At 43.0% G+C, this 27,096-nt stretch overlaps 1 protein-coding gene and 1 long non-coding RNA gene across 7 annotated transcripts in view; one reads left to right on the top strand and one right to left on the bottom strand.

Annotated features, from left to right (window-relative positions):
* pom121 (POM121 transmembrane nucleoporin) overlaps window positions 1-10,550 on the bottom strand; it is a 55,764-nt gene extending 45,214 nt beyond the window's left edge. For 3 of the 4 annotated variants that reach the window (XM_080210902.1, XM_080210903.1, XM_080210904.1), the window contains exons 1-2: window positions 9,917-10,550; window positions 4,393-4,608 (exon numbers count right to left, since the gene is read on the bottom strand). In XM_080210902.1, coding sequence (XP_080067028.1) covers window positions 4,393-4,608; window positions 9,917-10,455 — 755 coding nt within the window. In that variant the 5' untranslated portion in view covers window positions 10,456-10,550. The other variant, XM_080210905.1, reaches the window with a different exon arrangement.
* LOC145357506 (uncharacterized) overlaps window positions 9,952-27,096 on the top strand; it is a 50,391-nt gene continuing 33,246 nt past the window's right edge. Inside the window, exons 1-3 of one of the 3 annotated variants that reach the window (XR_013889299.1) lie at window positions 12,115-12,267; window positions 18,818-19,072; window positions 23,605-25,244. This is a non-coding gene — a long non-coding RNA (uncharacterized LOC145357506). Of the gene's footprint in view, window positions 10,066-12,114; window positions 12,268-18,817; window positions 19,073-23,604; window positions 25,245-27,096 lie in introns of those variants that run through there. The other 2 variants (XR_013889300.1, XR_013889298.1) reach the window with 2 other exon arrangements.

Below are 27,096 nucleotides of genomic sequence, written 5' to 3'. Positions count from 1 at the left end.
CACGGAAATCTGTGCTGAATTACTTAATTATTTCGTACTTCTCATGTCAAATGCTGAATTAAATCAGAAGGTATGTAAATGGATAAACTTTCAGAAATCTGAAATAAAAATAGAAAACATAGGCCAATTAGCACCAAGAGGGAAATGAGAGATTATGCCATTGCAGGTATGTGCCCTTTTACTTAGTCTCAAGTTCTGATGAAGAGTCACTATTTTGAAGGTGGAAAAAGGAGGAACAAATAGCCTATTTCTTTCTTTAACTACCCACTTGGCCAAGATTCTCATCTTCAGCATCATCTCTACTGCCAAAATTACCTCCAAGCATTCTAACTCCTCTATGTTCCAAACTTTACCTTTTCAATTTCTATTATTCTTCACCTTCCGCTCCTGCACTCCACAGATAGAAGAAAAAATGTCTGACCCCTTATTTGAGCCTCTGACATCTTTCACTCTATGCCTAACCTCTTCACCCCATCACAACTCACCCTACCTTTATTCACTTACAAATCTGCAGCAACTTGATCAAAGCTTTCAAGGCATGAAGGGGAAGAGTTGGTGTAGTTGGAAACTATTTCTTCTGTTTGGGAGTCTACAACGCAGGGAATAGTCAAAGAATTAGGGACAGATCTTTCAGGAGTGAAATTAGGATACACTGTTACACACAAAGGGTGATGGAGATTTAGAACTTGTTTCCACAAATGACAACTGATGCTAAGTCTTCTAATTTTAAATCCAAGATGGGGTTTTTATTAAACCAAGTTAAGGATGATGGACTAAAGTTGGGTACGTAAAGTTGGGTCACAGACTAGCCAGGGTTTCATGATATTTGTAGGACAAATTCAAGGGGCTAAATGGCCTACTTTTGTTTGTGTTCCCATCTTTGCCCTCGATTTTTGTACCAATTGTAGCTTCATAAGCCACTACAGCCCCTGCTAAGCTCTCCTCACTATTGTGGGCTTTGCTGCTATAGAAAGAACAATATTTGCTCAAGATAATGTTTAAATTATCTTACGGCAGCGACTCATTATTTGTCCCTTTAAACTGAAAGCATCCTAATTAGGATGTGAAAATCTGTTGAATGGAAAGGCAGGAGCAAGTAGAGGCGGATTTATTTAATCATATGTATAAATTTTGTCTGCAGAATCCATATACCAATTTTCTATGAATAGCTCTTAGGATATTCTATGAATAAAGAGGTAGACCTAACATCAGTCCACAGCCTCACAAATGCTTCCACTAGCTACACGCCCTAATGCATGAACAGCCAGGACTCCCATTCTTGATTACTTAAAACCATTGCTGGAAAATGTACAAACATTAGCTTAGCTACATGATGCATCACTGTCAATGAGCCTGTGTAAGAGTGAATTAGAGAGACACAAAGGAGGGGCTGGAAGAAAATCTCTCATAAGCATAAATGCTCAAACAGTAGAGACGATTCCCCCAAAAGTTCAACTGATTGGGTAACAGTGGAGCTATACAGACAAAAAAAACGTCCTGGGTTTCATTTCCAGTCTATCACTATTTGACACATACTTTCAACTCAGATTTGGAAAGAATATCCTGGGATTGGTATTTTGCTGCTTCATCATTATGCGCTCTTGTAATTCTTGATGTTGCTTCTGCACAGGACCCACAAAAGCATCAGCATTCAGATGCTTTTATTTTCCCTTGTGCGACTGAACAAGAACCTTTCATCATTAAAAAAAGAGCCACCCACTGATTTCAGCCACAGCAGCAACATGAACTCTACAACTGACCTTTGATCTTAAAATTATGCAGGAGGAAGGAATAGGAAACCCCATTCTGGATTGTGATCAATGCTTGCGTGGGGTCAGGCTCAGGTGTGGAGACAACCAGTCAATTGGCCTGTAAACACTTGAGTATTTAAGTTGATACATAACTAATGGTCCCTTAGGCAAGGTTATAGAGAAGAACCAACTGTGAAAACACCCCAAGCTGGTGCCTTTGAGAGCTACAGCACAGAAGATTAAAGAAAATATTAAGTCCTGAAGCAGCATGGGGACCCAGTGGTTTTGGTTGCACTGTCTTAACATGCTGTTGTATTCCTTACCTTGGCCATGACTCTGAAAGGCAGTGACAAGGAGATCAAGCACTGCCATGCTTTGACAAAATCGGATTACGCATCACAGACCATAAATAACTAATACCAGATAGGTACATGTATATTCATTACAACTAGAAGAAACTGAGCAAAATCAAAACTTACTCATATGTATACATACATTAGCATGCATAATCAAATTATGGCTTGTTCAGCTTGTCCCAAATCCTGCTATATATTAACTGGAGTCAACCCTTGGTCATCTAACAAAAGCTCTGTCATTATTAGAATTTCAGTCAAGCAATGAATTATGCAAAACAACAGTTGACTTAATGTGTTATAATAATGTTGATGTTAAGGTGTGAAATACATGTACATGTGTTGTACCCACAGAACATCTGCAACTGCATAATGCAAGGGAGATATACTAATGATTACAAATTTCTCACTAATAACACAGCAATTTGTGATTAACTGATTGCACAAGTGCAACCCACATTAAAAGTTACTATCTTAAGTGCGACTGTTTTTATGACAACTATTACTGCGTTCCCTAAGCCGAGTGGCATCAAATCAGTTAGCAGATTTCACAATAGAAATTTATTCAACGAGCTTAGAGTAGGTGATTTCAGGTATAATTTTAACCAGTCTGCTGATATAACCCATCTGTTAGGAGGAACAACCCTGTTACTTCAATCTCAAGCCTTGGAGGCAGTCAGGCTTCCTACTCTTTGTAACTAGCAGTGATTCCTGCTGCAAAGTTTCATGTGTGCAACCCAAATCAGTAACAAAATTCTTGGTTGTTACGTGAGTGAATGATATTCACTTGGACAAAGCACTGCAGGGCCAGTCATCAGCAAGTTCACACCAGAAAGAGAGATGGAAATTGTTTCCACAGTATTTCACATATTAACATTAAACTTTTGATACATTAAAAAACTTGAGCATAAATGGTTCTGGTGACATTATATTGTTCCCACTGTTTTTAAAGAAGGTACAATTAGTAAACTGAAGTTATCACTTGATTTTTCACTGCTGCTCACAGTTACTTTGCACTGTATTTACTAAATCCAGTGCTCAGGACCAACACAAGGTCAAAATGCTATATCGGAGATGCCGAAAAGGTGCAACGTTAAATTAGTATTTACTAGCTTTAGTTGTGAACAACTTTGCTACGTGCACAATTTTAAAACAGCAGCTAAAGAAAGCTGTTTTGTACCCCTCAAATTTGGAGCTTTTGATGGTTGTTCAAGTTAAGAATGGTTGCAAAACTGTGTCCAAAATTGCCTGGTCTCTATGCTTGATACATACTCCTCCCGTCCTAAATATCAAGGATCCATCTATCATCAACATGCAAACACAAACCAACAGTTCTGATGAAAGGTCACCAGCTTGAAAAGTTAACCTTGTTTTTTCTCACCACAGATGTTGCACAATGTACAAAGTATTTCCAGAATTTGTGATTTAATTTTAGATTTCCAACAATAACAGCATCTTGTTTTTTCCTAAAAACTAGCATGGGAAGCTCAGGGTGACAAAATGAAGTAGACAAAGCATGTAAATGGCAGAATAATGGTAAATGAAACTTAATACAGGCAAGTGCCAATAGAAGAAATGGATAACATAAAATGGTATCAAAACAATTACAATTACAGTTGATATTGAAAAACACTAGGAAATTTGGTAGATAAGATATATTAAAAAAATAGAAAAGGTGAATCCGAAAAACTGCTCCGCGCAAATAGTGACAAGACGGCACAGGATCAAATGAGAAAAGGCGATTTGGGACAAGTGTCAGGAAGGAATTGTTCATGCAACAAGTGCTCAACACATTGAAAAGACTTCAGGGTGGATTCGTAGAGGCAAGGACACTGGTATCACATTTACAATGGATGGGAGTAAGAAGAATGGACTTAAGGGATAGTCATGATGGGCTAGACAACTTAGTATGTAGCTTTCTTATGAACATTCTCTCCTATTTACATTTTTAACTTATGTCACCAAGTTTAGCCATGTGAACTTGAAGGTTCCATTGAAGCGAATTCTGCACCAAAATTTTACTTCCAAACTTGATGAGAAGGATTTGTAAAACTCATTGTCCACGTGTTTTATGTTTTTTTTAAAATCAGATTATTCACCTTAAAAGGATCACGTAGATGGGTATAAAAAAAAAGACGCTCAGTTTCTTCCTAATACAAATCTGTACTATCCAAAGTGCTGACTTGGACACAAAGTGCTTTGAGTTTGCACTCTTTCAGATCATTCGATTTAATCTGGGAAAGCCCTGAGAAACTTTGAATATAAAAATGGTTACCAAGAATACTTACAGAGGTGACCGCATTATACTTGCATCAGGGCGTGCAATTTTTACAGTCACTGGACTATGTACCATGGGTGAATTCCTGGAGGACAAAACATTTTTCTTCTGGTAGCCATCCCACCGAACAGTTGGCAGAGTACCTGGTACTGAATACTGGGGCTGGTGGATTGGATATCGTCTCCGAGGGGTCACTGTAAATTTATTCATCATAGCCTGATGTTCCCTAGAGGAGACAAAATGATTCAGAAACAAAGATTAACCTGAGGCATGGAGTATCCATGGCAGCTTCAAAGTTAGTTGTTTGTGTGTAACTTCAGCAAAAAATAAAACTACTATTTTATTCTTTCATGGGATGTGAACATCTCTGGCAAGGCCATCAATTGTTGGCCACCCTTAATTGCCTTTGAAGAGGTCGATTGCACAAAACCAGGGAAATCCATATCGCCAAATGTTTAGCATTAGTGACAATTCAAATACAAATTCAGAAATAACTTCTATGTTCTCCCATGGTTCAATTAGCAATGGCACCAGTTCCTTAACACAGTAAAAAGTCTGACAACACCAGGTTTAGACCAGTTCCTTAATCCAGCCACATGATGCAATAAATGACCTCAAAGGTCCAGAGTAAAGGATCAAGGGGGAAAACAAAAGTCAGAATTCTTACTTCCATTGCTATCCACTAATGCCAACTGGGATTAGTTGAGTTGCAGTAATGTCAGGACTAAATCGTATTGGTTAGCATTTATAGCACAGAAAAAGGCTGTTCAAACCAATACATCAATGTTGGTGTTAATGATCCATGCAAGCCTCCTCCCACTCATTTCATCTAATTAATTTTACCTTCATTGCTTTCTTACTCCTATCCTAGCCTAGCTTCCCTTTAAATAATGCATCCATGCTATCAACCTCAACTACTCAGTGAGGTCACAGATGCCACATTCTAAGAATTTTTTGAGTAAACTGCTTCTTGATTTCTTCACTGGATTAATTAGTGATGCTTAACATCGAATGGGCTTGGTCATAATGTTCTCCATGATGGAATGGCCTCAGAACACTCAATACCCAGCCTCAACAACAACAGTGGCCATGCCACCAATGAACTGAGAGCTCCTGGAACAAATGGAGCCACATCCCAACAAATCAGAAACATCTCCACAGAGAGATGGGAAGAGAATTAGAAAGGGAACAAAAACTAATTACAGACCAAATCTTAATTTTCAAAAATTTTTGAAACAAAATGCAACTACAATTCAACTTCAGTTCAGCAATGAACATCTCACCACACTGCAGTGCACACAAGATGCAGATCAATTGAAGTGGCTACAAATCTTGGCTAATCGTTTTGGCCTTTCATTAAAATGTCTGTTGTCAATATAAAGAATCATGCTAAAATTAATTTTGGAAAAATTACTTAAGTGTCATTGGCAAAAAACACTGAAATTCATTGACACCTCTTGTGATAAACAACCAGGCTTTGAGATACAAGTTTACATTCTTTAAAAGGGAATACTAAAAGCTGATTTGAATTTAAATATTTTATCATTTGCTCTGAACTAACTTAGAGAGTGCCCCCCTCACTGTGATAATTTTACACATCCTAATGTTGAGGTAATTCAAACCTGCAGAGAATCCCTCATCAAAACCCGCTGAGATGACAGAACTAATCGGTGTAATTGTGACTTTGCTTTGGGGCTCAAACATACACTGGAATGTGAAGCACACAAACCAAATGGCCAAATCTACAATTTGTACTATGAGAAATTTCAGCTGAAACTCAATTGACAGAGCTCAACATAACTTGTAGTTTGGCAGAGCCCTGGTGAATGGAGTTCAAGTGCAAAGCTTGACGATGCACACAAAATAAAACAGGTGTTAAAAGTATCCCAAGAATGATATTTATAAGTAAAGGCCAGCTGAGTAACAAGCAAGTCAAAATACTTAACTACAGAGCTAAACGACTCAGAGCATATGTCTCAACTGTATACGGCTGTGACTGTTTTATAGTTTGAGTCCCACATCTCATTGGTTTCAAAGTTTGAACAATGAAAATGCCTCAGTTAGCTATGAAGGAAGACTGGAGGAACGTGGCCGTTTGAATCTTGAAAGGAGGCAGTGGAGAGTTAATTTTTTTTGAATGATAAACTGTAACAGTCGCAGTGTAAATCTGGAAATTAAACTCAGAATGGAACACAGGGGAAAGAAATATTAAGCAATAAAGTTTGTATAGGTGTTCTTTGCATCAAGTGCTCAAGCTGGATACAGTGGTGGGGAAATTGCTTTCCAAGATGAGGTAAGCTGAGGTGAAAATGGGCATTCCTCATTGTGGCCGGCACACTCCAATGTGGGAAAAATGACAAGTCCTGAACAAAAAGTCAATGTTCCAACAGATTTGCTTACATGAAACTGGCATCAACAACTTAACAACTGGGAATATGGCAATGTTGCAAAAGAAAGAGTGTAACAGATGTTTTCGGCTATTCATTATCTAAGTATTGACAAATTTAGTTTCACCAGTTACTGACTCTCAGTTTAACATATAAAATTTAATGCTGAAAATAAATGAAGCGAGACCGACAATATATACTTTACTCCTCCAGTTTGAACTCTGCTTCACTTGGAGCAGAAATATTTCCATAGCCCTGATAAGGTTAACAGCTTTGATTTGCTTCTTTGTGCAAGAATCACTTCTGTTGTGCTTTTAACTGTAGCTACTGGTTTCACACACTGCTATTGAAACATGCACCTGTGTGCAACATTAAAATGTTAAACCACAGATCAAGCAGAAGTACAAATATGAAAAAGCATAATAAAAGATGCTGCCACTAGAACAGTTTCTACTATACCAGGAAAGTTGAAGATTTTCACTAACAGTTGCTGTGGACCTGGTCCCCAGTTTCACTGCAATGTTGCACAATGGCTATAGTTGTTAACCATTTGGAAAACTTTGTTCTCTAAATGGTTAATAGCTCCAATACCGTATACACATGTATCATCATTATACTGGAAACAATTCCCAATTTCCATCAGAAGAGATTGATTCAGTGACCCAATCTTTTGTGCTTGATCATAATCCAACTGCAGCGAACACAACAAAAGCGACAAACTTATGTTCTATAATGTAGCTGCAACCAACATCTTAAAGAGCTTGAATAATGGACACACTGCCATCTAACCGTAGCAGCATACTCTGCCGGTTACACAGGATGATGACAGATACACAAGTCATTCTCACCACCCTATTTAACTGATATGGGATCGCGATCTAACCTACAGAGAACTCTGACCATCTCCCCCTTAATTTACACAAAACACCTTACACCATTGCACCAATTGGTGAACCTGCTCCATTTTGGCAACTGAGGCACTCATTTTAAAATACCGCATCACAAATAAGACAGTTATGTTCATACATGGTGCGACTTTGTGTGTTGCACTAACTACTGCATTAGTAATTACCTTTGGCACCTTTTTCAACACAATTTTATTGCAAAGTGTCTTCTTTATGTCAACAGCAATATTCAAGATGATGGCCAGAATTTTACCACCACATTCACCCCAGAATTCTCCATTGGCTTTGGGCAGGATTGTCGGAGCCTCGCCCAAGAGGGATCATAAAATACCAGCCAACGTCTTGATAAAAATTCTCAAAAGTCATCTCAACTACAAATTTAACCTCAAGCATTTGTTTTAAAATTTCAAAATTTGACTAAATTGTTTAAAAAGCACGTGGGAAGAGTGGCGAGAAACCAAGAATATTCTAGGCAATATCATTGGCTCTACTGAGGTAAATTAATCTGATTCCAACTCAGTTTAGTGAAAGGTTAAACCAAATTCTTCCACATTATAACATTAATGCAGCAATTGACTTTTAGAACACAATCTAAAACATACTAGATGAACTACTTTCCATCATTATACATTAAGCCAAACTGATCCATGCTGGTGTTCATGCTCCGCAAAAGTCTCCTCACACCCTCTTCATCACCGCATCAGCACAAGCATCTATTTCTTTCCCTCCGATTTGTTTGTCTAGCTTTCAATTAAATGCATCTATACCATTCGCCTCAACTACACCCTGTGTAGCTAGTTCTGCAGGCTCAACTCTCTGGTTGAATAAGTTTCTCCTGAATTCCCATTAGATTTTAGTGAGCACCTTCTGCGTACACAACCCACCACCTTTCCTGCTAAGTATGATCTCAGTGCTGGTATCACCTGATAAATAATTTTGATCGCTCATCCAGTGACTCTCTATCCTTTTTAATCATTGCTGTGGATTCTAAGTGATTGAAACAAAGCTCTTTAAAAGTTTTAAATAACTTCACTGCTTTCAATTCTGAACTTTGATAACTAAAGCCCCTTCTTTTATTTGTTTTCTGAAAGGCCTTATGAACTGGCCTAGCTTTTAGAACTTTGCGTAACTGATTTCTAGATCCATTTTCAGCATACCAGTTTACATTTGTGTTCATTTTATTTTTCAATAGAGCACAAAACTAAATTACAAACATGATTTGACACAATCAAATTCAAAGGCAAGAATATCAAGGTTTATCAATATCATGTACAGGAGGCCTGAAAATAAGGATTTTTTTTTACATTTCAGAAGTTAAGCACACCAGAATACAGGTCACAAAATTTATGCTATCACTCAGTGCAGTGCTGCACTGACAGCGATGCCATCTTACAGATGAAATGTTAAGCAGAGAATCTGCTTGCCTTTCAGGTGAATGTAAAAGATCCCATGCAATATTTTGAAGAGGAGCAACATCCCCTCCATCAACCTACCAAAATTTAACCCTCAATTAACATCACTAAAACAAATATCTGGTCATCACAATGCTGTTGATGACAACATGCCACACGCCCTGGCTACCAGATTTCCAACACTACAACTGCAACTTTGCCTCAAAAATACTTCTGATTATAACACAGTAATACCAGAGATCATGAATGGCTTTAGAAATGCCACTTTCTCTTTAAATAACAACATGTCTATAAAGGAAGCGTCTTTCTGCAAGAACCTGAAATATGCATAGATGAGCAGTTGTATTACTGCAAAAAAAACTGGAACTCTGATAAGGTCCAATGGCAGTGTTTCGATAATTACAACCCTGCATTCCTTTTTTTCAGATTTGATACTCAATTCCAGTGGTTTCTGGTTTTATTCCAGATTCTCAGCATTGCATTTTTATTTCTACATTCAACATTGTGTGGGGGATAAGGTCATTCAGCCTCTAGAGCCTACTCCATCACTCGTTAAAATGATTGTTCTTCTACCTCAACTGTACATTCCCAACTCCTTAATGTTTAATCTTAATATTCCCTTAGTGCTATCAACCCAGAAAAATATTCCCAAATTACTCATGAACACAGACCTAAACCTTTTCCTCAGCAAATCAGCAATGCACTGCAATGGGCACCTATCGCAGCAGAGCAGCGTGAAACAATGAGAAGCTTTACGAGAACAAGTTGAATGAATGCGAGAGTTTGATGATCCTGGTGTGTTAACTTCTGCCCGGTCCTTTGCCTCTTACCCAAAGGACAGCCTCCTGGTGGGAGTCTGGATGGGATTCGGTCGACTATAGCGGTTCTTCAGCTCCTTGTTGCTAAACGGGGCCTGCGAAGAGCTTTCGTTCGATAAGTAGCTGCCCATCATGAGGTCGGCCGGGCTCCGCTCGCCAGCGTAAGCCTCCACCACCAGCGAGTTGCGCTCCTCGCAGTTCACCACCTCCCACTTGCAGCTGTTCCCCTGGGCCCGGCCGGGGTTCCAAGGGCCCGGCTGAGGCCTGCCCCGGCCACTCCGGCCTCTCCCTTTCCACTGACCGCCGCCGTTCAGCTTACTGTGCACCACCTCGGCCCAACGCGTCCCGAGGAGGAAGGCTTTGAGGCGCTCGAGTAGAGCTCGGGGCCCGGGCCTGGGGCCTACTCCCTGCAGCGAAGAGTAATAAACCCAGGCGGACGCCAGGGCCAGGAGGCCCAGCAGGTACCAGCCCAGAACGTAGAAGGAAAGCACCAAAGCGAAGCTCAGCCCCGCCGCCCACGTTATCACCGACCGCTTGTGTGCGGGAGACATGGCGGCGGCGGCTTCAATCCCGTCTCATTCGCCGCCATTCTGCTCTCGGTCTGTCCGCCATTACCGGACGCTTCAGACACTGCACATGCGCGCCATTTCCCGGCACGCACTACCAGGCGGCCTCAGCAAACCCGCCCCACCCCCCCCCCAGGTGCGCCTGCGCCCTCCCTTCCTCTCACCACCGGCCGGTCGCCAAGCAACGTGCGCGCACCTGCGCCACACAGCCGCCCATACGTGTGCGTCCCCGTCAGCCACGCGGGCTTGTGACAGCAGCGCGCGCTAGTTGAGGGCGGGAGGCCAGCGCGGCCCGCCTGTTGCTGCTGGTAACCAGTTGGCCTACTGCTCTAGTCAGTATACAAAAGCCCAGGTAATGCTCTAGGGACCAGGGTTCGGATCCCGCCGCGGTAGATGGTGTAATTTTAATATAAAATTTATAAATCTAGAATTAAAAGTCTAAAAATGACCATGAAACTGTCGATTGTGATAAAAACCCATCCCTAGTTCCATTACCGTTATGCCTGCCCCCTTTGCAGACTTTTTATGTCTCCCTCACAACTTGCTTTTTTATCTATCTCATCGTCAGCATGTGGAATGATCTATAGCTGTTCACCATGTCCTATCTGAACCTATTCTTGCTGCCACCTGTCTCTGACTATTGCTGATCATGGTTTCATGTAATGATATAATACTGAATCACTCGTAAGGGATTGGATGAACATGTGGGTTCATTTATTAAGACTAAGCACAGGAGAACAGTTAGATATAAGTGTAAAGCTAAAAGAGCAATGTGGTGTGCTCCATTCTAAGCAAGAATTCTAAGACTGGATTGCATGACACACTTCCCATCTCGTGGCTGATATCCCTTAAAGGCACGTTTAAACAAAAATTACCAATTTATCCCAATTTTCTGTTTCCTGTTAGTTAGCCAATCATTTATCCATGCTAATATGTTACACCTGACACCATGAGTTTTTATCTTGTGGAGTAACTTTTTATGTGACACTTACAAATGAGTTTTGAGAACCCAGATACAGGTCATCGACTGGTTTTCCTTTATCCACCCTGCTGGTTCCACTTTCCTGACAAGCAATTACTCACCACTTTATCAACACATTTGGGAGTCCATCCTAGTAATTGCAATATCCTCATTTACATTTCCTTTCTGTCATTTCTTTATCTCAATTCCATCTTTCCTTCCCTCTTTCTGTAATTTGAGTAAGCTCAAAATCAGCATATTTTTTTCCCCTTCATTGATTTTTTTTTCAATCTTTAAATCTCACTGTTGGTCTTGTCATTCACGAAGGTCCGGATACCCCTTTGCTCAGGCTGTGCTATTTGTCAGCCTGCTCTTCCAGCTGGTCGAGATACAAAATCATTTCGCATTAAAAAGATCCAATGCCTTAAAGAGCCTGAAGGGTCTTGACAAAGTGGAAGAGGAGAGAATGTTTCCTCTTGTGTGATAATCTAGAACTCAGGTTACTGTTTAAAAATAAGAGGTTAATCATTTAAGACAGAGAGTCGTGATTCTTTGGAACTTTCTTCCTCAAAAGGCTGTGGTATATTTTTAAGGCAGAGATAAAAGCGATTCTTGATCTGTATGGAGATGACAAGTTACTATCAGATCAGCCATGATCTTGTTGAATGGCAGAACAGACTCCAGGGGCCGAGTGACCTACTTCTGCTCCTAATTTGTATGTTTATATGTAATTTGTCTAGTGAATGGTGTTCGTCATGAGAGATCCTCTCCCAACAAATTCATCCCATTGTGACAGTTCTATCAATGGCTTGAGATTCAGGACATGAAAGAATGAAGTAAGTTAAGCACTTGTGCAGATTGACTCACTCGGCAATCCATATGAACAGAATTCAAGTGTTTATTTAATGGAGCTGAAATGGTTAAGTAAATATTTCAAATTTAGGGATTCATCTGTTGAAAATAGGCCAAATGGTGAAGTGCAAGCATAAGATGGTCAGAAAAGGCATTAACCACATTGAGCAACCTCGTGAAACAGCAAAAGCTGACTGTTGATTAAAAGCTTTTAAGTTTATTTATTAGTATCGCAAGTAAGCTTACATTAACACTGCAATGAAGTCACTGTGAAAATCCCCTAGCCGCCACACTGCAGCGCCTGTTCGCATACACTGATGAAGAATTTAGTACAGCCAGTGCACCTAACCAGCATGTCTTTTGGATTGTGGGAGGAAATCAGAGCACTTGGAGGAAACCCACATAGACACGAGGAGAATGTGCAGACTCTGCACAGCCAGGAATCAAACCAGGGTCCCTGGTGCTGTGAGGCAGCAGTGCTCACTACTGTGCCACCGTGCTGCCCTAAAAGCTCTGAAACAACTTCACAAGGGTCTTGAACAAAAGTTTATGAATTGAAAGGAAATAATTATATAGTCTTGTAACTTAAGCAAAAGGTACATTAAACATTCATTCAAAAAAATTGGAAATCTGAATTCACAACAGAAAGTGCGGGAAATAGTGTAAGTCAGCAGCTTTGGTGAGAAAAGATACATCAATGTTTCCGGTGATTTTGGATTCGAGTTAGATAGGTTCTTGAATGTTAAGGGGATCAAAGGTTACAGGGAAAAGGCAGGTGAAGGGAGTTGAGATACAAATCAGCCATGATCGAATGGTGGAGCAGACTCCATAGGCCGAATGACCTAATTCTGCTCCTATATTTTATAGTCAAACCCAGATCTTGCTAAATTCCAAGAACCTCACAATAACAATCACAACTTTATATTGTATTTTAATTGGAGAAGTTCCTTTTTTGATGACAGTAACACAGGCAGAGAAGTTTACTCCCAGGCCTCTGCCGGTGTCACAGACAAGCCAACCACTTTCAACAGCAGCAATGCATATTCATTGCACCAGTAATCAGATAAAATATGATGACACATGGGGTGAAATAAATAATAGCAGGGCCACCAAGAAGTAGCTAGAAAAGGATTAGAGTTTTGCGGTGAGACTGAAGGTAAGACCAAAGAGAAGAGACAGAATGTGGCAGAACTTCCAGAGGAGAGAGTGAGGTAGCAAGGCAGAGAGAGTTACTGAAAAGTGTTCCAGGGTGTAAGGCCAAAATGACAAAAGGTTTTGGTGCTGAAAAATGAAGTGTAGAGAAAGGGTTAAGCAAAGGAAGCCAGCACCAGAACAGCAGGACAGGCATATAGGACTGAAAAGTGTATTGAGATGAAGAAAGGACAATGCCATGAGAGGTGTGGGAATGACACAATTTTTTAAAATCATTTTCTTTCAGGCTTGGGGCTCCAATTAATTTTACCAAAAACAAGAACAATAAGGAAATGAGACTTCAGGTAGAATTCTACTAACTTGGGACTAAGGTCCATGGTGGGGGTGGGAACGGAGAGTGTTTCTCACACGGGAGGGCAGAAGAAAACACATAAATCGACCAGCCCCATTAATCATTAATTATGCAAACAGTCATTGTTGCCATGTTCCATGGTGGGCATCATATCCGGGGGCCATCTTGAAAATGTGCCCAACATCATTGATCGATTATTGAGGGAAAAGAATTGTTTTCCTGAAAATGAAGGTGACCTTCTAAGAGGCTGAAAGTTGGACCTCCTCTGGGACTCTGAATCTGGAAGATCCCTCTGTAGACACTCCTTCTACCCATTGCTGTGGTATTCTTGGGTCTATGGTTGACAGCAACCTCCATCCTGAACTCCAGAGATAGCCCCAAGCATGGTTCATCCTGACATCTGCACACCACATTATTCCGGATGTGTTTTGCCACCAATGTCGTTGAAAACCGTGTGTGTGTGTCGGTTTGGGCGGGGGGGGGGGGTTGGGTGGGGGGGGCGGGGTTGGGTGGGGGGGGGGAGGGGGTTGGGTGGGGGGGGGAGGGGGTTGGGTGGGGGGGTGAGGGGGTTGGGTGGGGGGGTGAGGGGGTTGGGGGGGTGGGGGGGGGAGGGAGGAGGAGGAGGATTGGGCCTTCATTTACATCCCATTAGCAGGTTGCAAAACAGCTTCACACAGGCCTCCATTGGCGGGCACCAGCAGAAGAGCCAACCAGAAATTCACACCAATGTAAAACCAGTTGTTGGGTCTCCTGCTAACTTCTGGTAGCTTTGAAACTATGCGTGTCAACATTGGGCGAAGACACCTTGAAGTACCATTGGTCAAACAGCCTGTGTAAGTTTATACTGAAATTACAGTCACTTGAATATGGTATCAGGCAGAGGGTGTGATACCTGGTAAATATTGTAAATCTACTATCCAGCAGACCAAACAGATATGTAACTTATTAACTGAATCAGTCACGAAAAGCTTGGTCAGGTATGCGTGATAAGTCAACAAATTCTTTTATTTTGGGGCGGCAAGGTAGCGCAATGGTTAGCACTGCTGCTTCACAGCTCCAGGGACCTGGGTTCGATTCCTGGCTTGGGTCACTGTCTATGTGGAGTTTGCACATTCTCTTCTTGTCTGCATGGATTTCCTCCGGGTGCTCCGGTTTCCTCCCACAGTCCAAAGATGTGTGGGTTAGGTGGATTGACCATGCTAAAATTGCCCTTCGTGTCCCGAGATGCGTAGGTTAGAGAGATTAGTGGGTAAATATGGAGGAATATGGGGCTAGGCCCTGGGTGGGATTGTGGTCGGAGCAGACTTGATGGGCGAATGGCCTTTTCTGTGCTGTCGGGTTTCTATGTTTCTAGATTGGGCCACAGCTTCCTCCAATCAGTCCGAGGGTGGCCAAAACAGTCAGGGAGACCTACCATTGAATCCTCACTCAAATAATTGGCACAATTAAATCACAGAATCTCAGTGCAGAAGATCCATCGGATCTGCATCGACTCGTGACAGAGTATCTTACCCAAACCCTCAACCCCGCCCAATTCCTGTAACCCCACACATTTTCCGTGCCTAATCCATCTAATCTACACATCTTGGATCACGAGCAAGCAATTTACTGTGGCCAGTCCACCTAACCTGCACATCTTTGGATAGTGGAAGGAAACCAGAGCATCCATAGGAAACCCACTCAGACACAGGGAGAATGTGCAGATTGTGCACACACAGTCAACCAAGGCCAGAGTTGAACCCAGATTTGTGAGGCAGCAGCGCTAACAACTGTATCACTTGCTGCCGGGGCCTGTTTAAAAGAGACATTTTGGCGTCCCTAAGGTGAGCCATGTTATGCAGTGTCTTTATTGAACTGAACTGCAAAATGGTGGCCTGAGAGGAGTCTCTCATAGCAGAGATCACATGTCTATAGCAAGCCGGATGGGACATGTATAACTGATTGCATTTCAAAGATCAAACAGGCCATGGGTGTAGAGTCCTTGAAGATTATAATGGTTCAGGAACTAGCTTCAGAACATGTATGTGTTGTTTCCTCACTCAGAGCTTCAGAAAGTGAGGTCAGCTTTGTTTTGTAAACACAATCTTGCGATTTTCTGCATCTCACAATGGTGTCTACCTTGGGCTTCTCATGTCTTCTGCATCATGAGGACTGCCACAGAGATGTCAAGCTGGTTAGACACCATTTGCATTCACCAGTCCATATCCACTGGCATCCATGTTTCAATATTTAGAATTCAAAAGCCAGTACTTCAAACTCACAACTCAAGAATGTATTGGAAGGCTGTACTTAACCCAAAAGCCAAAAACTGAATTATGACAACTGCACAGAGCTTCCAAGGCATTGACCAAAGCATTGAATTCTGATACGACAAAGGCTTAGCCAGGTTTTGTCAATCCTGCAAAGTCTTTTGCACAGACATCTAAAGACTTTTGCCAAAATCAGGAAAGCTGTCCCTCAGACCGTTTAAGCAATAGCCTGACCTGGACATACTCACAGAATCATACGTTTCAGCCGACATCCCTGATTCTAACATCACCTTTCCTGCCTAAGGAAGCCACAGAACAAAAGACGCAATAGAGGTGATGGCACTTTGATACACAACCGGACAGGAATAGCTTGGGAGGCCTTAACAGTGACACTCAATGCCATGACGTCTCGTGGTAACAGATCAAAAATAGGCAAGCAAAGTTCCTGTAAATGACCATTCATCACCCTCTCTCTGGGTGGTTCGTCGCAACATTACTGACAAGAATCCTGAAAGACATATCTGGTGGCTGATCTTTATAGTGGCAGGTGGTGAAAGAATCAACACGAGGAAATCCCCTATTCGACCTCCTCCTCCAGCTAACATGGCATTGGCAACCACAGACTGAATCAGTCCATGATTATGCTCAGCAATGTAATTTGCAAAAGGATATATTAGCCTTGGAGGGAGTACAGAGAAGGTTCACCAGGCTGATACTGGAGATAAGGGGGTTAGCTTATAAGAACACTTTGAGTAGATTGGGTCTGTACTCGTTGGAGTTTAGAAGGCTGAGGGGTGATCTTATAGAGGCATATAAGATAATGAAGGGGCTAGATAGGGTAGAGGTCGAGAGATTCTTTCCACTTAAAAAGGAAACGAACTCGAGGACACAGCCTCAAAATAAGGGGGGAGGGGTCAGTTTAGAACAGAGTTGAGGAGGAACTTCTTCTCTCAGAGGGTAGTGAATCTCTGGAATTCTCTGCCCATTGAAGCGGTGGAGGCTACCTCGTTGAATATGTTTAAGTTACAGGTAGATAGATTTCTGATCGATAAGGGAATTAACGGTTATGGGGAGCAGGCGGGTAAGTGGAATTGAACCACTTTCAGATCAGCCTTGATCTTATTGAATGGTGGGGCAGGCTGGATGGTCTAGATGGCCCACTCCTGCTCCTATTTCTTATCATGATGTGGGTATGCCGGCGTTGGACTGGCGTAAACACAGTGAAAAGTCTGACAACACCAGGTTTTAGTCCAACCTATTTATTTGATAATATACTCACAAGCTTTCGGGGTTAGCCCCTTCGTCAGGTGAATGGAGAGTTCTGGCCTCAGACAGAGCATATAAAGCACAGACAGTTTAGAGATTACTGATTAGAATGCGAATCCTTACACCTAACCTGCTGTTCAAGACCTGAAGTGGCTGATAATGTGAGTGGAAGGAGCACTGATCACAGTTTAAAGAGATTTCCTATTTCTTATGTCATGGACTCCCACTATCTTCTGCAGTATGGATGACTAGGAGACTTTCCCACTCTTGCTGCCTGCCATATTGGAACAATTTATTGATTATGAATCTGTTTGGCCAAGTTTTAAACACACGGTCAATGGTCATCAAGTCCTGGAGTGAGACGTGAACCCAGAGCTTCTGGCTCAGAGGCAGTGGTGCCACCCACTGCGCCACAGGACTTCCTCCTCAACCACCTACTTGTCGTTCATGTATTTGCACATGACAGAGCAACTGATGCATAGTCCTTGTGTCTTTTGGTGCCTCAATTTAGACATGCCAGGTGCTGCTCTTGGCATGGTCTTTTGCAGACTTTACTGAGTAGGGATGGTGCCCTGGCTTGATGGTAATGGTAGAGTGAGGAATATGCCAAGCTGTCAGATTACAGATTGTGGTTGTCCTTGTAAAAGGAAAAATCCCACTTTCAAACTTGGGACACACTCCTTTGTGTTGTGTGACACTGTCAACTGTTAAATGATCACAAAAGATCTAATAGCTTAAAGCTGGGCATCCATGAGCCAGTGTGGGCCATCTGCAGTGGCAGAACTATATTCAAACACAATCTGTGACTACACAAACAAACCCCATGAATGAGCCAGTTGCGTGGTTAATTAGTATTCTACCTGTAATACTGCAGACTTGCTTGGCCTCAGAAATCAAATTACTGAAACTGTCACAGAGGTTTGATTGAATTCTATTGTTATATCACCTTGGAGGCACCCTGGCCCAAAGAGACAATACACAGGCCTTAAATAAACAAAGATAACTGATCATTATCATTTCTGTATTACTCATTTGAATAATGGCTATTCCTATATATACTGATAGAATCATTTGAAAGATTGATCAATAAGATCTTTACATCAACTATTTCAACATGTTGACCGTTTAATTTAACATCCTGTAAAATCTGTGTTGAAGCCTGGACAACTATTATTTATTTTCAAATTTAAAATATCTACAGAACTTTCAGAAGAAATTATGTTTTGACTGATAATTCTTACTTCAATTCCATGTAACTAACAATTGATTTCGATGAGGCAACTGGAAGATTATCTATAAACCAATAACCTAGTAAACAGCAGTCAGTCAGCATAGTCTGACCAATCTCCTTGACTTTTTTAGCATTTACTGGATTGAAACATATAAGATCCTGATGGGTTTTGACAGGGTGGATGTGGAGAGGATGTTTCCTCTTGTGGGAGAATCTAGAACTCGGGGTCAGTGTGAAGGGGTTGCCCATTTAAAATGGAGATAAAAAGAAATGTTTTCTTTCAGGATCGTGTGACTTTGCAGATCTCTTCCTGAAGAGGTGGCGGAATCATTGGACACGATTTTACCGGCTCACTGCTATCGACCAGTGTGGAAAGCTGTAAGATTGCATGGGAAGTGAAAAATTGGGTTCATGCTCAGTTCCTTGCCTCACAGTCTTCCCGGCATTACCGTACCAGCAAAACCGGCTTCACACCAAGAAAGGGCACAAAGTCAATCGAAATAAAATTTTTAGCAAGGCCTTTGACAAGGAACCGCATGGTAGGTTGTTGCATAAGGTCATATCTCAGGGGATCCAGGGTGAGGTAGCTCAATGGATACAAAATTGGCTTGAAGACAGAAGCCAGAGGGTAGTTGTAGAGGGTAGTTTTTCAAACTGCAGACCTGTGACCAGCTGTGTGCTTCAGAGATCAATGTTGGGTCCACTGTTATTTATATTAATGATTTGAATGAGAATTTTGAAGGCATGGTATGTAAGTTTACAGATGACACCAAGATCGATGGCATAGTGGACAGTGAAGATGATTATCTCAGATTGCAACGGGATCTTGATCAATTGGGCCAGTGGGCTGATGAATGGTAGATGAAGTTTAATTTAGATAAATGCAAGGTGATGCATTTTAGTCGATTGAACCAGGGCAGGACTTACTCAGTTAATGGTAGGGCACTGGAGACAGTTACAGAATGAAGAGATCATAGCTCCTTGAAGGTGAACAGAGTGGTGAAGGAGCCATTCAGCATGCTTGGTTTTATTGGTCAGAGCACTGAATACAGGAGTTGGGACTTCTTGTTGAAGTTGTACATTGGTAAGGCCACACTTAGAATACTGTGTACACGTCTGGTCACCCTATTATAGAAAGTGTATTATTAAGCTAGAAATAGTGTAGAAGGGATTTACTAGGATGCTACCTGGACTTGATGGTTTGAGTTATAAAGAGTGGCTGAATAGACTAGGACTTTTTTCTCTGGAGCGTAGGAAGCTGAGGGGTGATCTTATGGAGGTCTATGAAATAATGAGGGGCATAGATCTGTTAGATAGTCAACCTCTTTTTCCAAAGGTAGGGGAGTCTAAAACTAGAGGGCATAGGTTTAAGTGAGAGGTGAGAGACACAAAAGTGTCCAGAGGAGCAATTTTTTCACACACAGGGTGGTGATTGTCTGAAACAAGCTGTCAGAGGTAGTAGTAGAGGCGGATACAATTTTGTCTTTTAAAAAGCGTTTAGACAGTTACATGAGTAAGATGGGTTTAGAGGGATATGGACCAAATGCGGGCAATTTGTTCTAGCTTAGGGACTTTAAAAAAAGGGGCATCATGGATAAGTTAGGCTGAGGGCCTGTATTCGTGCTTTAAACCCTTATGACTCTATGACTCCAAATACTAATGACATGATTTACATGTCGTTAATGAGTCCCGGACAGCATCTTCCAGGCTCATTTACACTTACCTCCTCACTGGTCAAGCTTCACAATGGTGGCAATCACAACTGGCTTCCATCAGTGGAGAGCAAACGTGATGTCTTCACTGTGCGTGAGCATTGAAGCATCCGGGTGGTTGGGGAATGGCCGGACAGTGCCAATGTGCAGTGCCAGTCTGGAACTGCACACTAGGCACCCTGGCAGTGCTCACCAGGCATCATAACTGTGCTGGGGCAATGCCAAGGGGGTGGGGCCTGAGTGGGGATGGGGCTATGTCATGGGGAAGGCAACAGGAGAGCTCAGCTGTGGGGTGATTGGTGGTGGGAGATATGCAGGGGGGTCAGAGAATGGCACAGGGAGCAATCAGCAGGGGAGACTAGCACAGGGAACGATCAGAGTTGTGGCGGGGGGGCGAGAGACTAACATGAGGATGTGCAGTGTGGACTGCAGAGGGGTCATGACAGCAGATCCATTGGGAGGGTCCTGATACACTGATGCTATGATGCCATGGTGAGGGAGGGGGGGGGAAGCTAGAGGTCTCCCAGTTCAGTGGGAGATCAGGGTGCCTGCGCAATGATGCCCCAATCAGTCTGCAAGCGGCTTCACGAGTGAGCTTAGGCTTTGCCACCTCCCAGGAGAATTGTACTTTACTCACAGAATCCCTATGGTGCAGAAGGAGGCCATTCGGCCCATTGAGTCTGCATCAACAACAATCCCACCCTTAACCCCATTTATTTATCCTGCTAGTCCCTGTGACACTAAGGGGCAATTTAGCATGGCCAATCCACCTAACCCGCACATCTTTATGGGAGAAAACCAGAGCACCCGGAGGAAACTCACGTAGACATGGGGAGAACGTGCAAACTCCGCACAGACAGTGACTGAGGCCAGAATAGAACCTGGGTCCCTGGTGCTGTGAGGCAGCAGTGCTAACCACTGCACCATCATGCTGCCCACTTGGACTTCTGTCCAAAAAAGTGACAGAGTGTCATAAGATTGCATTTTCAAAAAAATGCGTCTGAAACTCTCCCCTTTTCTGGTTCATTTGGCACTTAGCAATTTTTTTGTAAGATTGTGCCCAGAGTCTGAATATTTTTGTGGTAGAGATGGATAGTTTCTTGATAAGCAAGTGGGTGATGGATTATCAGGGGTGGGAGGGATGTAGATTAGACGTTACAGTCAGCTCATCCATGATCTTATTAAGTTGAGGAGCAGGCTTTGAGGGGCTGAATGGCCTATGCATGCTCCTTGTTCTAAACACTTCAATTTTATTATTAAAGTTATAAGTGAGAAGGTTCTTGGAAAGTGATAAAAATCCATGGTTAAATAGCCTTATATATTTGATAAAACATTGGCTGAAATTTTCTGGCCCTTCCTGCTGGCAAGATTTTCCAGTCCTGCCAACTGGACATACCTGCCCTGGACTCCCTGCGATGGAGTGTGCAAACAACTGGAAAACCCCATTGGCAGCAGCAGGACTGGAACTCCCACTGCCAGTCAATGGCGGGTCGCCTCTGCTGCCACAGAACACACCATAATGTGTTGGAAAATTCCACTCACTGTGTTGAGAACAAGCTAACATTGTCATTTGAATCCATTAAGATCTTCCATAAATGTTCCCTGTCTGTATTTAAAAGCCATGAACAGATGTGACCTGTTCATCAGTTCCTGTTCAATGCACAGAACAACTTGCTTGCTGAAGCATTCAGGGTGAGTGAACATGAGGCAGCAGACGATTTGAACAGTTGGATTAGATTATGTGTGGAACAATGAATAATGGGAATAATCTAATCCAGGGACTAAAAATGACAATCGAACAGAATGTGAATGCCTTCTGGTTATCTCGATGTGAAGATATTACACTCTCAATGTCATTGTGACATATATCTCAGAGTCAAAATTACTTTGGATCTGGAAAAGGCAAGTTGAAGTCTTTTCTCGATGGGGAGAAAAGAGAAGCTGTGAAGGAGCATACACTAATCACTAAAAATTAGAGCGGTTATGAAAAACCACAATGGAAAAACTAGTGGAACGATAGGTAAAATTTTCCTCGCTATGCACAGAGTGCGGGCCAGGGTGAGAAAACCAGCATGTAGTTCTCCAGCTTCACAGTTGAGTTTTCTCTCTAGATTCTCTGGCATTCTGTTCACAGAGAATCTCGGGCTGCCGTCATGCTGGCGGGTTGGGGCATGATAGAGCTGGTAACATTGGCAAGTGCAGTCCCATCTGCATAGAAACTAAACTCCACCCCTCCACCCCCACCGCTCACCCCTTTCCCCACCAACAGACACGGGGTACTGTCCCCCACGAACATTGGCACATCCCCCCATTCACACATAGGTGGAACATCCTCAGGCACTATCCCTCTTTCCCCGCACTCCCCTACCCCTGAAGCTATACTTACCTTTGTGCCCCCAGCAGGTTCCTCTTGACTGCTTCAGGTTTGATGTAAACCTCACCGATGTGATGTCACAGTGACAAGGAGGAATTCTTTATTTCGGGGGAACACAGCGTGGGGAATTCAGCTCATGATATTAAATGGTATTTAAAATAGCAGGAACCTCGTTACATCACTGGCGGGGGATGAGAAAAACCAGAAAAACTGGCAAGAATCTCACTTTCTGACTCTGGTGATATTTTGGCTCTGCGTTGCTGTTTACGCTCACAGTGAAAGCGGGTCCAATATCACCTCCATTAACTTTTTCTCTGTCTCAAGGGAGTCAGAATAGAAAAGCGAGCAAGTGATTCTTCAGTGATACAGAATGCATTGAGAGAACTGCAGGAAAGATATATCGATGTTGGGCGAACGGGATATGGATGGTAATGCACAAGCATGATGCCACATCTTAAATGGTCAAATTATGAAGATAGATGTTTAAAATGATGAAGAGATGTACAAGAATATGAGAGACATGGATAGAGTGGATAGGGAGCAGCTGTTCTCCTTAGTTGAAGGGTCCTTTTGGAAGAAGTGCACTCCTCTGCAGTGTGTCTGAGCCCTGAGGGTGAATTGATGGACACTCAGGTATGAATGAGAGTGAATATGAGTTGTTGGATTGCAGTGGTTCAGTGTGACATCTGCATATCACAAGGGGACATTGATTCAAGATGAAGGGCAGAAGGTTCAAGAGGGAAGTGAGGAAAAACTCTTCTTTCCACAGTCTGGAATGTGCTGCCTGGGTGGGTAATAGAGGCAGGTTGCCTCACATCCTTTAAAAAGTACCTGAATGAACACTTGGCACATCATAACATTTGAGGTTATGGGCCAAGTGCTAGTAGGTGGGATTAGGTGGGAGGACAGATATTTTTCGTGTGTTGGTGTAGACTCGATGGGCCGAAGAACCTCTTCTCTGCTGTGTGATTCTATGATTTTCCAGAGAGAGTGTCCCGCATCATCTGTTGCAGCCTGCACAACCTGGCACACTTCATTGGATAGATCACATGCCACAGGGAGACATGGAGGAGACAGAGATTTCCTTGGATGTGGAGCACTTGGAAGGGCCAGGACCCGCGGAGAGTGATGATAGTCATGTTTCACATGTGGAGGCCATTGGTGTGGCATGAAGGCCTTTTAACCCTCAAGGATCACGGTTGGAAAGGTCAGTACCCAAAACTACATCTCACAAGATGAAAGGCGGTACACCAAAGCACATCCAACAGTTGTACAGTGTGCAGTCCTTGCTACCAGACAGAGAAACTTTCAGCTGCTACAGAGGGTTGTAGAAACCACAGTGGCTCCAGGTCATGTGCTTTCACATTTACAATGAGCACAGCTCAGTGTTGATGATACATTAGACTTAACCCTGCAGGACACACGAACACACCTAATTCTGTGGTGTGTTGCAAGGTTTAAAGAATCAAACCTTAATGTGGATATGACTTGACACATCTCCTTTACAGGACACAAGTAGTCAGTGATTAACACGAGTCTGCTAAATGTCACACGAATCAGAGGTTCACAAAGGGAGACAATCACAGAGTGGACCTTGAGTGTACAATCTGGTGCCAGAACCTACCTTGCTATCCAACAGGTAACATACCAATTATCCTGCCCACCCCCAGACTTAGTCTCCAGTGGAAAATTCCACCCATGATTAAACCAGTCAAATTAAGCAACAACTTCCTTATCTGTTGTGTTTGTCATGGAAAGACAGCAACAAATAGATGAAGGCTGAATCAATTCAGGGTACAGTTGCACATTTACAAGTCTGATTAACTTCCCAAACTCACGAAATGCCACAGTTCTCTCAGTGTTCAGTTTCGGCTGAAGGCTCAGTTATGAGCACTGTAAGATCAGAATCTGCGTAATTCTATTTGCAGTTCTTGCCTTTTGGAAGAAGTGCACTGCTCTGCGGTATGTCCGAGCCCTGAGGGTGATTTAACCCCACCTGAGTTGATGGACACTCTGGTATGAATGAGAGTGAATATGAGCTGCTGGATTGTAATGGTTCAGTGTGGCATCTGCATATTACGAGTAGGTCTTCTGATCCTCTTTTCCTAAGTAGAAGAATCATATGAATCAATTGGATTTCGCATTGATGCCTGAAGTACAGAAATTTGTCACATTATGCATAAACCATTACGCTCTGGACAAAGTGTACACCAGTACAGGTCCTTCTGAGATAGCTCCAGATTGGTTATGGCCCTTCACAAGGAGGCCATAATGCCTCATTTAAATTGGTTACCTTTTTTCTTTGGGGCAGTGGAACATGTTGTTAACAGTTCTTGGACTGGGTGGGTTTCATTCATGGGCTTCCCCGTCTCACTGGGCACTGCCTGAAAATAAGTGAAGTCTGGATGCAATTCTACCCCACTGTTTTAATGTGCTGTGAGGTTCATGGGGAATCACTGATTCATCTCCTTTTGAGGCCCAGGACTGAACCTGCCCAGCTGGAACTCATTACTTGAATCTTTTTTAAGGCCCAGGACTGGGCCTCTGTCCCAGGCAGAGACTAATGTGTGTACACCATGGTAGTGGTTTTACAGTGCGCTATGTAATAAACGATGTTCCTTTCCACTCAGGCTTCCTGAGTCATTACATTTGTCATCGTATCTAGTCACCTTGTAATTGAGTAAATCATGTATGGCTTCACCTAGGATTATGTGCATATTTCTTCAATCTGCGGGAACAATATCAGGTGCAAAATTCTACATTATCCCATGAATATCTTTTTTTCATTTAATAAATGATCTCTTTCCATTTCTTACATTTATGGGCGGCACGGTAGCACAGTGGTTAGCACTGCCGCTTCATAGCTCCAGGGACCTGGGTTCGATTCCCAACTTGGGTTACTGTCTGTGTGGAGTTTGCACATTCTCCTCGTGTCTGTGTTGGTTTCCTCCAGGTGCTCTGGTTTCCTCCCACAGTCCAAAGATGTGCGGGTTAGGTTGATTGCCCATGCGAAAATTGCCCTTTAGTGTCCAGAGATGCGTAGGTTAGAGGGATTAGCAGGTAAATGTGTAGGGATATGGGGGTAGGGACTGAGTGGGATTGTGGTTGGTGCAGACTCGATGGGCTCGATGGCCTCTTTCTGCACTGTAGGGTTTCTATGATTCTATGACCTATAGTTTTGGAAGCTCCCTCATCTATATGACCAAACCCTTACATAATCTTGAAAAGCTTGATCAGGTCAGCTTTTAGCTTCTCCTTTCTGGAGAAAAGAACCCCACCATGTTCAATCTTTCCCATTAAATATAAGCTGTAATTTCTAGAAGCATCCTTGTGAATCTTGATTGTATTTTCGTCAATGTATCTTCTCATTGTACAGAGACCTATGTACACAGTGTGGTCTAACCATGGGTTTAAAGTAAAGTTTATTTATTAGTCACAAGGAAGGCTTACATTAACACTGCAATGAAGTTACTGTGAAATTCCCTTAGGCACCACAGTCCGGCACCCATTCGGGTCAATGTACCTAACGAGCATATCTTTCAGAATGTGGGAGGAAATGAGAACACCCAGAGGAAACCCACACGGAACGTGCAAACTCCACACAGATCGGGACCCAAGCCAGGAATCAAACCCATGTCCCGAGCACTGTGAAGCAGCAGTGCTAACCACTGTGCCACCCTTATTACAAGTGTAACATAACTTAAAACCATAGAATCCATGCAGTGCAGAAGGAGGCTATTTGGCCCATCAAGTCTGCACCAAGTCTCCAAAAGATGATCTTATCCGGGCCCATTTCTCTACCCTATCCCCATAACTCCCCATATTTATTGTGGCTAATTCACTTCACCTATACATCTTTGGACACCAAGGGGCAATTTACCATGGCTAATTCACCTAACCTGCATATCTTTGGAGTGTGGGAAGAAACTGGAGCACCCGGAGGAAACCCACACAGACACAGGGACCGAAATTTTACCATTTTGTTTTGAAGTTCTGGTTGGTCATGGAAGTGGGATTTAATGCACCTGAAAACCTGCAGAAGGAGGTAGTGTGCATGTGCAGATCTCTAATGCAGTAGCAGGGGCCTGACAGACAAAGAGAAAGTTGTCAGGCCCCTGCTACTGAAGACAGTTTGAAGCAGCTACCCCCTCCCCCCACCCCTGCAACCAGCCATCACAGCAGCCCACTGCCAAGATGCAGCCCTTGCCAACTCCTCCCCAATCACACAGATCGTGGACCTCCTCCCCCAGTGATCATGGCCCCATTGCCCATCCCCTGGCAATCGCGGTTCCCCTGCCCTCCCCCCACTGATTGCAGACCTGCTGGCCTCCCTCCAGCAATCACTGCAGCGTGGCAGCAGGCCATCTCTCCCTCCCTCCCCCCCCTCACTGCAGTGTGGCACGGGGCCCTCTCTCCCCCTCCCCTCTGATCACTGCAGAGTGGCAGTGATCCCCCTCTCCCCATTAGCTCCACCGCA

The sequence above is a fragment of the Carcharhinus amblyrhynchos genome, chromosome 23 (assembly GCF_965287045.1).
Source record: "Carcharhinus amblyrhynchos chromosome 23, sCarAmb.v2.hapA, whole genome shotgun sequence".
Classification (NCBI taxonomy): Eukaryota; Metazoa; Chordata; class Chondrichthyes; order Carcharhiniformes; family Carcharhinidae; genus Carcharhinus; species Carcharhinus amblyrhynchos.
The sequence above is the reverse complement of the archived record's forward strand: the minus strand, read 5'-3'. Positions and strand labels throughout refer to the sequence as shown.